Raw genomic sequence first — 12557 nt, 5'->3', positions numbered from 1 at the left:
GGGATGGAAAGGGAACCAACTATTAGGTTGTTGTGTCGAGCCCTAAAACTTTGTCTTCATTCCCTTTATTTTTACGGTACTTGGGATGTGCTTCACTCTGGCTAAGAAATGTTCAGCTCAGATTTCTCAGGATTTTAAGCGCCATATTTTCACACTATTACCTCTTTTGGAATCTTTCAAACAAGTTTTTGACTCCTTGGTAAACTTCTTGCAGTTTGCCATTCAGCCTAAAACATACACCACTGCCATCAACACCTTGATCGTTATGAATCTTTGTTTGCAGGGTAAACATATTGTCTGTTAAGTGTGAACCTAAACAGGAGACTTTTTTTTAATGTGTATGCTGCCTTTGCATATTCTGCTGAATTTATTTTTGGTAAGAGGATACCCCCTCCCCCCCCCTTTTTTTTTTTTTTCTTTCTCCCTCCCTCCAGACTGAACTCTTTCCTCCTAGCTGAGTTTTTCCCATGATTAAAACTAAAGATCTGTCTGGAAAAGGGCGGAGGTGTTGACTACACTGTTCTTTATTGTAGCCTTGAATTCTGTTTCAAAAGAGGTCTTTGGAAACTTTACCTCTGGTTAGCGAGAAAAAGTAATACTAGGATTAGGGAATAAAAGCACTTGATCCTACATTCCTTGTGCACCTACTGAAGTCTAGATTCAATGGTAATTTTTAAAAATTTTCAGAACATATGTATTAGTACACTCTCTCTCTAAAGTTAACTGAGATACTCCAGATTTATACAAACTTCTCAAGTGCATGCTGGCCTAGATAATTCACATTAAAAGTATTGTAATTTATTATTAAGTACTGCTGACAATAGCACAGAACTCTGGCAGACAAATTATATTTCTTTGGTGTAGGAATCCTTTACCACTACATAGCTTTTATGATAATGTAGGAGGTTATAAAATTAACTGTGCTTATAGTTTTAACCCTTTTTATTAATGACAATTATCTGGTAACAGGAATAACATTTCAGACAGATTTTACAAATTTGCTTAATTCCATAATTCTTTTAGGCAAAGTGCATTGGATTTAGCAGCAATAGGACGCAAACAGCATAAATTATGTCTCATCTATGGGTTAGTGTTACCACAGTATTGTTGCTCTCTTTTCAGGAGATTATTTGGTGACAATTGAGGAGAAAAACAAGGCCACTTTCCTACGAGCTTATATGAATTGGAGATGCATGTCAACAGGGAACACTCGAGTTTGTGTCCGGATGGTGGGTCACAAGATGGAAGAGTCATACAGTGAATTTTCTAAAGTCCAGATGTCAATTGTGGAAATGCCTCTTTCAGATTCACCATTGTGCATTTCGTGTTGTCCTGTAAATGGAGATCTTCTTGTTGGCTGCAAAAATAAACTGGTCATGTTCTGCTTGAAATATCATGTCATAAATCAGGATCAGACAGTATTGGATTTTGAACTCTCCTTAATTTTGCACATCGATAACGTCACCCCTACAGAAGTAGCATTTTGTGCTGGGTACGTAGCTCTAACAACAGAGTTGGATGTTTTAATCCTGAAGCTGGAACCCGTTCATAAAGGTGCAGATAATACAGAACTATGTGCAGATAAAGTCAGAGCACCAGAAAAGCTTGTAGATGAAGGTAAATATGGAATTTAATTTTCCTTTTCATAAATCTCGAGATTAACTTGTATTAATTTCAAAGTGTGCTCAAGGAAGTTGGTTGCTCTAAAAGCTTTTTCAGAACATCTTAGAGGGACACCATCAGTTTAATATTGCATTTGTCTGAATATTTTGTACCTTCTGTATTTACACAGAACACCAAAATGATTATGCCTTAGTCCTGCAAACACTTGCACACATGCTTAACTGTTCTTCATTGAAACTACTGATATGCATAAAGGTATGCACTTGCATAAACACTTGCAGGATCAGGGCCTATAATGGAAAGGAGTCAAAGCAAAAGACTGAACTAATATTTTCATATTTGTCAGCACTTTGTGCATAGTCAGCTTCAATGCTTTCCTGTCTAGTTAGTTGCTGAAAAGATCCTATAAACATCAACAGAATACCCTAAAATGTTTTATTTTAAAAGGAATTTTAAAAAACAAATAATTCAGGCTGCATTGCATAAAATTATCAGAAACTAGAATTTTTAAAAATTAAATCATAATGTGCGGGGCAAAAAGGCAAGTTGACAGGTTTCCCATTTAAATTTCTCATAGCTTGCAAGGATGGGTCTGAAGTTCCTCAAATGACGGGATGGATGCCTGTAGTTGTTCTTCTGTTACTTACAATTAATTGGCAATTTCAGACCTCTTTGTGGGTGCTTTTGGGCGCTACTTGCTTGAGCAAAAGTGATACTAAGACCACATTCAGCATTCCATTCTAGCTGCTTCTCTCAGCTCAGTGTTACTTCTGTTAGGGCAGACACACTTCTGAATGCCCACACAATGTTTATATAAAAATCTACCATTTCTTCAAAAATCACACTGCACTTTCTCTATATTGGGAAATATAGTTTCTCTGTCATTACCCTGGACTTTTAGGTTCTCTAACATTTAAAGATTGAAAAGAACCAACAATTTTATTACCAAACCAAAATCCCTACAGTTTGAGGCTGATACGAATTGCGTCTCTGTCCTTGAAGTATTTAACTGAACACTCTCTCATCTTATTCTTCTGTTGTTGAGATTTGCATGGTACTGGTTTGGAAAACTGATACAATATTTTAATTGTTTAAGGTGTAAAAGATGAAGTTCCTTCAGCCTTTTCTTCCCAGCTTGAATCGGATGACTTTGTCATCTGTCAGAAGCCTGTGGAACTACTTGGGGAGGAAAGCAGACTATGTGGAGTACTGGTAACACTGGAATCAACAGGGTTAGCTAAGGAAGACACAGAATATTTGCAAGTGCGGTACCTTCTATACAGGTAATAAAAATTGCACTTGACACTAAATGGCATGTGTGTGCCTATATCGTGTTGATATTTTGCCTTTTGGGAGCATGAAATAAGCCATAGTTCATTTCTTGTAGGGCAGAATCCTTTTAAATAGATTTTAAAAGCCTGAATAAATGGGTTTAGGTTTAAGGAAATGGCTCTGAAACATTGAGGGAAGGTATCCTCAAACCCATCCCTGTCTCATTCCTCATGGCTTTCAAATCCACCTAGCTAACCTATAGTCAGTTTAGCAGGCCACATTCCCTGCAGATTCCATTCCACAATGGAATTGCTGTGTATATAAATCTTCTGGTTGTGTTTCAAATATCCCTACTTCCCATCCTGTCTCTGTGGGGCAGTATATAGAGCTTCCCCAGTAGCTTCTCTTGTGTTATGGAGAAGGGTACTGAGACCCTCCCTGCATTGGCTTTGCACTGTCTCACTGATCCTAGAAATGGATTCTGTCCCCAGTATTGGAGCCTTATTCTGGTTTTGGCCCTTTCTTGTTTGAGGCTCCATATTCCAATCAACAGGGCACTAGTTTCTGCTGGTGACTTGCTGTGTGACCTCAGTCAAGACACTTGGGGCCTGACTTTCAAAGGTGTGGACTATCTTCATCAACTGCAGCTGGATTTGTAAGTGCTCAGTCCCTCTGACAATCAGTTCCTCTGTTTCCAGCCAGAAAAAAGAGACAATTAACCCTGAAGAATGTTCTGAATTCATGGGATGAAAAGCCCTAAGTAAAAGGCTGCTATTTCATTTTATTAGCTATCAAAGCTATTGGGCAAGCTGAATTATGACAAGAGTTCCTGCTCAACAGTAAATTCCAAAGTAAGACATTGAAGAAAATGATTGGCAAGCTGGAGGGGGGAAAGAGAAGACTAGAATCTGAGATGGAAAGTACTGGCTGTAGTTCAGATGAATAAAGAAAACAGGGGATTAGTACAGTTAGAATGGGGTGCAAATCCATTGCTATGTCTTGCTTACTTATTTCCCATCTCTGGTACCCAGAGGTTGTAAACAAGCAGATAGAAACTGTCCTGTGTAGAGGTCTCTTGAGGCTGCTGTGCATATAGTGGTGGAACCTGTGTGTGTCATATAGTTTCCATTATTGTGTCCCCCCTGCTGACAGCTGCTAAGGCTCTGGACTGGTCTCTTTTTCTCAAAATAGCCCTCCATCCACGTCACTTTAAAGTATCTTCCCTCCTGGAATATCAGCGTCCCAAATGGACAATATCCAACTTGACACCAGTCATCAATACGATATCTTCTTCCCCTTCAGGTTTCTCTTCCATTCCACTTTTCTCTCAGAGTAATGGCTCCAGGGCTTCTCCTGGGAATCTTTACCAGACTGAGTTCTTCTGCTGAAGACACCCAGAACTGTAAGCCATTTTGCTACCCCGTCTGTCTTAGCAGGTGAGAGCTTTGCTGATGCAAAGCTGTGTGTCAGCTCCCTGACGTACCAGCTTGTCTACCTTTCAAGACTTGATCAGTCTACCTGCTGGGCAAGTAACATACAGTGAACCCCAGTTTCCATGTTCTCCCAGAGGCATCTCTCTACAGTGTCACAGTCCCTGTCACTGTGACATAGACATTATTGAGTTTGCTGTCTCCAAAGAGACAGTGTACACACCAGGTAGCTAGATTAGCTGAAGAGTCACACTTCACTTTAATACACAGCATTGAGCTGGTTTTGTAATAAAACAAGAATAAGTTTATTAATAAGAACAGAGGTTTGCATGATACTAAGCAAGAGAAAAAGACTATGATTACAAACAAAACAAACACGCTCTCTAGTGACTAAAACTTAATTCTAGCAGTTACATATTTGCCTACAACAGTTTCTCACAGCAAGTTATCAATGACTAAGGCCAAGAGGATCCAACTTTCACAGGATCAGAGCGTGCAGATTCATCTGTCTCCTAAGTGTTGGAAAATTACATGGTAAATCTTGCTCCCTTTATATTACCCAAAGTCCACTGTCTCTGCCTTAAGAGCCATAAAGGTGTCCTGAGGTGCAGATTCTGTCCCCGATAAGATCACTAAGTTGTCTCCTCTGCTCATTAGCTTTGTTTACCTTTTATATTGTGACAAAGCTCTGTCCTTGGGTCCCGCGGTTCCTGGCAGATTTTGCTAGCCTCCGAGGCTCACTGTGACCCTCCGCGTAGCCCTTCTCTCTCTAGAAGCAAGGGTCACAGCCTACTGAGCCATTTTCATCATAAACCAGCAAGGGAGGTGAGGAGAAGCTACCCTCCCTTGCAAGTCTCTGTTGTCTCTCAGTCTCAGTGATTAATCATGGGGGGGGGGGCGAAGGGAGGGAGCCTGGGCCAGCCTTCTACTCTGGGCTCCAGCCCAGGGACCCTAATAGTATCAGCTATGATAGCTGACTTTTTAGAAACAGGACGCGTACAATTCTCTGGGCCACTTCCCCACTTCCTCAAGATCCACTTCACCTTTACTTCAGGTCCTCCTTCCTTGTGCCTGATATGGTTTGTACTGCTCAGTCTCTCCAACAGTACAACTTCCTCCTACAGCTCCTGACACACGGACCCACCTGACTACCTGGGAGGCTTTTAACTAGTTTCAGCCAGCCCCTGATTGGCTTCAAGTTTCCCAATCAACTTAGCTGTCCTCTCTGCCTTCTGGAAAGATCTTAATTGGCCCCAGGTGTCTTAATTGACCTGGAGCTGTCATTTGCTTATCCTGGTAACAGGGATTTGTTTAGCCTGTGGCTAATATATCCGTCTCCCGTTACTTTCCTATAGCCATCTGGCCTTGCCCCGTCACTCTATCTAAATATACTTTCATTGTCCACTACCTGTAGTAAAGCCAGTCAGACAGGCAATCCACACTTCTTTGCCTAGCCTTTGTCCGGTTTGATGTATTCACTGCCTCTCGAACACATTTTTAAAATCTATTTCCAGCACACACACACACACATACACCCCTGTACACAATACGCAGTGATTTTTCTTACTATTTATTTTTAGGGACCAGCATGTCACCAGTTTACATATGATACCTTACACAATCCCTTTTAGATACAAGTTATGATAACAATGTGGTATGGGTAGCAGAGTGTCAGGCCTGATATGACTGTCAGTATGGTGAGCCCTCTGTGAGTTGGCACTGAGTGGCTCCCAGGGTCACACACACTTGAAACCCAAACCAAAAGACATAGAAAGAAACTCCTGCCCTTTTCCCAAGCTTGAACTTTTAATCCATCCTGGCTCATCCCTAGCTCTTCATTCTTTTGCAGAAAGCCCCTGAGAGTCAGCAATACTTCCTAAAGTCTTGCCCCTAGGCTGGATCTCAAACTCCACTCCACTCTACACCCCAAGGCCACCTGCCTATGGGTTGGCCTTCTCTCAGGCCCACTTCAAGAGTCTTTCACCCCTGCTGCCCTCTCCCATCAGGGCTGGGGTACAAACTCCCTCCTGCAACTCCTCTGCTCTCTAGTACTTTGAGAGAGACTACAACGTTCTTCCCCTCTCACAGCAGTCACCTTCTATTCTGAGCATCTTCCCTTTATAGAACCCACCCAACTCCTCTCCCAGCTGTGTCTCCTCTTTGACTGCACCTGGCCTATCCTCCAAGTACAATCAGATGTGTTAACTGGGCTCACAGACTCCCCACACAGGTGGTGAAATGGTTAATGGGGAACATGTTAGTAGTTGGACTTCTAAGAACATAGTGTTTTTAATAACTAATGAAGTCTTAGAACAACAGCTATATTTTCTACAGTTATTGATGTTTACTTGTTCTAGTTAAATGTCTTGCAGTGGTTTCTCATTGGTATCCTATGTTTTTTCTCTAGACGTTTTACTCCAGATCTGTCATCTTTCGTCTTCTCTATTGAAGAGTCCAAGTTGCACTCTCTTCAGCTACTGCCTATGTATCAGACAGGTAAGTGTCTGTATATACACAGACTGCATGATTTTTTTGCCACAGAAGGTCTAGGAGAAAACGTGCTTTGTATTCCCCTTCTTATACACGTTCTATTTTAGCAGTTACACACTTTCATGAAAAAATGACTTCCTCCTTTTCAATGACTTGTGCTGAGTTTCCAATAACAGAAGTAGAGCCCCACACTCTCTTTAATGTTCTCACAAAGTTTATGCAGAATTTAATCTGTAGAGCAGGGGTCGGCAACTTATGGCACATGTGCCAAAGATGGCACGCAAGCCCATTTTTAATGGCATGCTGCTGCCTGCTAGGGTCCCGGCAGGCAGCAGCATGCCATTAAAAATCCGGCCCGGCCTGGCCCGGCCTACTTTTCTCCACTCCCCACCCCCTCCCGCGGGGGCAGGGGGCAGAAGCTTGGTCCTGCCGACTCCCCTGCCTCTTCCTGCAGTGTGCTGGGTTCCTGCCCCTCCTCCTTTCCGTCCGTCCCCCTCTCCCTGCCGGCCTGCTTGCTGCTCCTGGCGGAGGCAGAGAAAAAGCAGGGGTAGGGCCTTGGGGAAGCCAGGCATATCCCCTCCAGTCCCCTGCCGTGAGCACCCCACGACCACAGCCCCAGCCCTGAGCCCTGCAGCCCCGCACACCCCCAAGGCCCCTGCCCTGAGCCCTGTACCCCCCTCAAACACACCCAGCCCTCTGCTTGACTCCATCAACACCCCCCCACACACGATCCCAGCCCTGACTCTGGCATCCCCACACATACCCAGGCCTCCCACACCCCATGCTCTGACACCTGCACCCCCCTCACATGCCCCCAGCCCTCTGCCCTGACTCTTGCACCCCTCACATCCTCACCCCCACCCTGAGCACCAAATGGGAGCTCCTGCACCTCCCCCCTGCCACATTCCCACCTACACCCCTCCCACCAAATGGGAGCTGCTCAGGTAAGCGCTCCATACCCAAACCTCCTGCCCCAACACTGAGCCCCCTCCCTCATTCTAGCTCCTGGCCAGACCCTACACCCCAACCCCCAGCCTGCTCCTTCACCCCCAGCCCTGTGCTCAGTGCACTCCCACCCTCAGCTCAGTGCAGAGAGAGAGGAAGAGAATGGCCAGAGCCAGGGAGAAGATAGTTACCCACTGTATGTGGGCAGGGCCGGGACCCCAGACCGGCAGCGGGCTGAGCGGGTCCGGCAGCCGGGATCCCGGCTGGCAGGAGCCAGCGGATGGAACCCCTGAGCTTCAGCGGGCTGAGCTGCTCAGCCCGCTGCCGGTCTGGGGTTCTGGCTGCTGGCCCCTTGCCAGCTGGGGTCCCGGGCGCAGGCCCCGCTCAGCCCGCTACCGGCCTAAGTGAATGGAACCCCAGACCAGCAGCGGGCTGGCGGCGTAAGATCAACATTTTAATTTAATTTTAAATGAAGCTTCTTAAACATTTTGAAAACCTTGTTTATTTTACAATACAAAAATAGTTTCTCTCTCTCTCTCTCTCTCTCTCTCTCTCTCTCTCTCTCTCTCTCTCTCTCTCTCTCTCTCTCTCTCTCTCTCTCTATATATATATATATATATATATATATATATATATATATATATATATATATATATATATATATATATATAAACTAGAGAGAGAGAGAGAGAGACCCTTTCTAAAAAAACATTTAAAATGTTTTACCGGCATATGAACCCTTAAGTTAAAGTGAACAAATGAAGACTCAGCACACCACTTCTAAAAGTTTGCCAACCCCTGCTGTAGAGTATTAATAAAACATTGATTTAAACTTAATCTTTCTGTGGGGCAAACTGACATTTTATGGCACAAGAGCGTTGCTCACAAAGGTTGTTTAAATTACTGTTAATGTTATGATAAGATGCTAGGCTATCTATAACAAACCGCAGAAACTTCATGTATGTAGTTGGAGTGGAGTAAACATTCCAAATCCCACTAGATATGAATGTAAAGTACATGGTAAATCAAACATTAGCAATAGTATTTTGTATTTTTTTTTTTTGTTTGTTATATACAGGAAGTTCCAAGGCAGTCAATGGAAAAACTGCAGCCAAGAAAGAATTGCTGAGTGTCTTCTGTTTTTTCTCCTTGCCGCACGTTGGGTATCTCTATGCCATTGGGAGCTTTGTAGAGCTGCTTTCTACCTATCAGTACTCGGAAAAATCTCAGCAGGCAGTTCTTACCTCACAATTCCTACATGTTATTACAAGGTACTATGTTATAACTTTGATTCTTGTGTTCACTGATCTTATCTGCTTTTCATCATCTCCCTAAGTAAGTCGTCTTCACACCTTTAAATGTAACTTCCTAGGCTTGCTTATATGACAGTGCTTCTGCTTCCACTCTATGGCTCAATCCACACGAGGAAAACTTTTGAAAACGTGTACTCTGGCAATAACTAAGCAACCAAATCTTCTTTTTAATCAATATTGTCATTTCTCTGCCTTAGTAACAGCTTGCAGTGTTTCACAGTACGATGCAGTGCAGCAGCAGCTCGTGAGGAGGACCCATACATTGATACAACTATGAAGGTGCGCTCCTAATAGTCTCATGACAGATGCAAAACTTAAAAAAACAAATGTGGGTAGCAAAGGGGCATTTATCTTCCTCACACTGCTGTATTCCTTCTCTTTACATCTTACTTAATTGTTTTACCCTATAGAGCCTGGTAACACAAGAAAGCATTAATGGTTTGACTTTAATATTTCACAGTGGTACATTCCTCTGTTCTACTGGGTGTGGAAGTTGTAGCTGAAACATGATCGACTATTGCTCCTTAAAATCCTAAATCATTAACAGAATATTTATGAAGGCTTTACAAATGTGTATTTATTTTTGTAACTTTTAACTAATAATAATAATGGAATGTAATTGCCTACTTTCCTGTCAAGACCTGAATTCAGGTTCAAAGTTCACCTTGTGGCAGCTGATTATTTTTCTGAAGCCTAAAGTGATGTAGAAAATATACCCAGAAGCCCTCTCTTCTCAGCTGTTTTTGAGGTGTCCTCAGCTGTTGTAGGAGAAACATAGGCCTCTGAGTTTGAGTCTTTGCAAGTAAGGTTTTCAATCCATTAGAGGCTTAACTTCCCATTCTTCAAATTGTTTCAGTTATAAATTGTTGAATTATGCAGGACTGAATTAATATCTATATATTTATTATTAGGGCAGAAGGTTGAAACCTGGTTTTAAACATATTTTTGGGGACTTTCCTATATGCTTTTAAAATATATTGGTTGGCATGTACGTTGCTGAGAGAGGGAAGTTGTAGAGCTCTGAACAGGCACTATACAAGGGATTGGCAACCTTTGGCACATGGCCCTCCAGGGTAAGTCCACTGGGGGGCTGGGCTGGTTTGTTTACTTGCTGCATCCGCAGGTTCGGCTGATTGCGGCTCCCACTGGCTGCAGTTCACCACTCCAGGCCAATGGGGGCTGCGGGAAGTGGCGGACAGCACATCCCTCGGCCTGTGCCGTTTCCTGCAGCCCCCATTGGCCCGGAGAGGCGAACCGTGGCCAGTGGGAGCTGCAATTGGCCGAAGCTGCAGACGCGGCAAGTAAACCAGCCCAGCCCACCAGGGGGCTTACCCTGGCTGGCCGCAGGCCAAAGGTTGCCGATCCCTGCACTATACCGTGAAATAGAAGGTGTTTTTCAATATGAGAGTGTCTTTCATATAAGTGTGTGTGTGTGTGTGTGTGTGTGTGTGTGTGTGAGACTAAAATAACCCTGGCAATTTCTCCAAGAAGCACATAATCTACTTGATTGATAGTCAATATAACCAGGTATAGTTGCTTGACTAAGTGGATTCACTTTATGCATATTTAATCCTTTGGGAACACGCCATCTTCTCATTCTCCTGAAACTGTTCATCCAAAATGCTGTTCAGGCAGACTCATTTTGCCTTAGGCCCAATATATAGGATAAAATGGTGCTTAAATGATAGAGGTAAAAACCAGTTTAAGAGTTTAGTGAATCAGGAATTAAGTGTTCTATTACAGAATATTGTGTGTAATGTAAGTGTTTTTTGTTAGTTTATATACTATGGGCATCTCATGTTGGGATTCCTATAGTTAAGGTTGCCTGACACTTTCTGTTATAAGACCCTGTTGTCCAGGGTGGATTGTTGTGTTTGTGGTGGGGTTTTGTTTTTTTTTGTTTTTTTTTTTTTTTAAATCACTGATTTTAATCACAATTTAAATCAGCAAGCAGGAAACTTATTTAAGTAATCAGTTTTAATCTTATTTTGCATTTGTGCTCATTGATGGGTACAACCATGAAAGCATGTTGATTTGCAGCTAATACAGCCTTTACACTAAATTTGGTATTTTTTGCTAACCAGGCAGATGCACTGTATCTATACGCATTTATTTAAGCAGTTATATAGCTGAATAAATGCATGTTAAATCTTAATTTTTGCATTTTTATTATGTTAGAAAATAGTGAATGATGCACTTATTTACTACATGATGATTTCCCCCTTCGGGACTTGTGTCAAACTACAGTTGGATGGGAACTGGAATTGCATTAAAGTTTCACAAAACCAACATTTTAAAATGTACTAGTTACATCAAGCTACCTTAAATGTGTGGGGTACACAAGAAAAAGTATGTTTATCAAAAAATGTTTTTACATTTAAAAAACTGATTTAGTAAACAGTTAATAATTTCCTTTGTAATTAATTAATGGACTATTTCTGATTGCCATGGGCCAGATTTTCAAGCTATTTTGGGCACATAGTAGTGTTTTTCAAAAGTGTCTAAGCAGATTACACACCTAACTGTCATTGAAAGCTGTGTAACTTAGGCCCTTTTGAAAATACTACTAGGTGCCTAAATATCTCTGAAAATCTGGCCTCCTGTCCTTCAAATTCTAAGATTTAGTAGATCTGCTGCATTTCCTCACTGATTGATTTTATTCAAACTGGAAGAGGAAAACAAGCTTTCCTGCTTTTTTCAGCTAGTCTAAATGAAGAAAATATTCTGTCTGGTAGATAAACTGAAACCAAAAATAATTAAAATCAAAATCTTCCTCAACAAAAACTGAAAATATTTACATTTGGAAAATTTTAATACCAGTATTTGCTCCACTGTAAAGACTGAAAATAACATAAATACTTTCTTCAGTACATGACATTGTGACATATTCATGAAGCTTGAGTTGACTTCAAAAGTTAGATGTCTTCCCCTGATTCTATATATGATTAAAAAAGCAGTACCCTTTAACTAATTAAAAAAAATTGAGGCAGTCTCATTGATACTAACTCTTTTAATTTGAACAATAAATAGTTTTATAGTGAGCTTAGTCCTTAAGATAGGTTGTCCTAAATTTCAAATGTATTTTTATTTAGGTTTATTTTAAAATAATAAACCTTTTTTAAAGTCATATTTTAATGTTTTATCCACCCTGATGTTTTCAGTGCCTTATATCTTTGCCAAACTTAAGCCATTCAGGCTGCAATTTTCTATGTGGGGTGCCTCAGGCTGACTTTTTTTGGGACGCTTCAGCTAAACTTGTTCAGCCAATTCTAAGAATAAGGTTAGGGAAATAAATGTTTTCCCAATGTTTTTTAAAAAGGGTTTGTTTGTTTGTTTGTTTTTACAACCCTCACTCTATTGGCAACCATAATTCTGGCATTTCCTAACTTTTGAGTTCTTGGCTTTGTAACAATAATGTTCTTTTAATGTATTTTATGTAATTTTAAATACATAAACTGTTAAACGGTTTAAAGTGTAACCCTAC

The 12557-nt window shown here is 41.6% G+C and overlaps 1 protein-coding gene across 2 annotated transcripts in view; it reads left to right on the top strand.

The window, feature by feature from the left end:
• HPS3 (HPS3 biogenesis of lysosomal organelles complex 2 subunit 1) overlaps positions 1 to 12557 on the top strand; it is a 38143-nt gene that overhangs the window by 4252 nt on the left and 21334 nt on the right. Inside the window, exons 2-7 of one of the 2 annotated variants that reach the window (XM_043491949.1) lie at positions 435 to 666; positions 1123 to 1617; positions 2720 to 2906; positions 6733 to 6821; positions 8839 to 9031; positions 9271 to 9352. In XM_043491949.1, the coding sequence (XP_043347884.1) occupies positions 1179 to 1617; positions 2720 to 2906; positions 6733 to 6821; positions 8839 to 9031; positions 9271 to 9352 (990 nt within the window). In that variant the 5' untranslated portion in view covers positions 435 to 666; positions 1123 to 1178. The remainder of the gene's footprint in view (positions 1 to 434; positions 667 to 1122; positions 1618 to 2719; positions 2907 to 6732; positions 6822 to 8838; positions 9032 to 9270; positions 9353 to 12557) is intronic. The other variant, XM_038415517.2, reaches the window with a different exon arrangement.

Source organism: Dermochelys coriacea, chromosome 9 (assembly GCF_009764565.3).
Source record: "Dermochelys coriacea isolate rDerCor1 chromosome 9, rDerCor1.pri.v4, whole genome shotgun sequence".
In the NCBI taxonomy this organism is placed as follows: domain Eukaryota; kingdom Metazoa; phylum Chordata; order Testudines; family Dermochelyidae; genus Dermochelys; species Dermochelys coriacea.
Note: the sequence above shows the minus strand (reverse complement) of the source record. Positions and strands in the feature narration are given on the sequence as shown.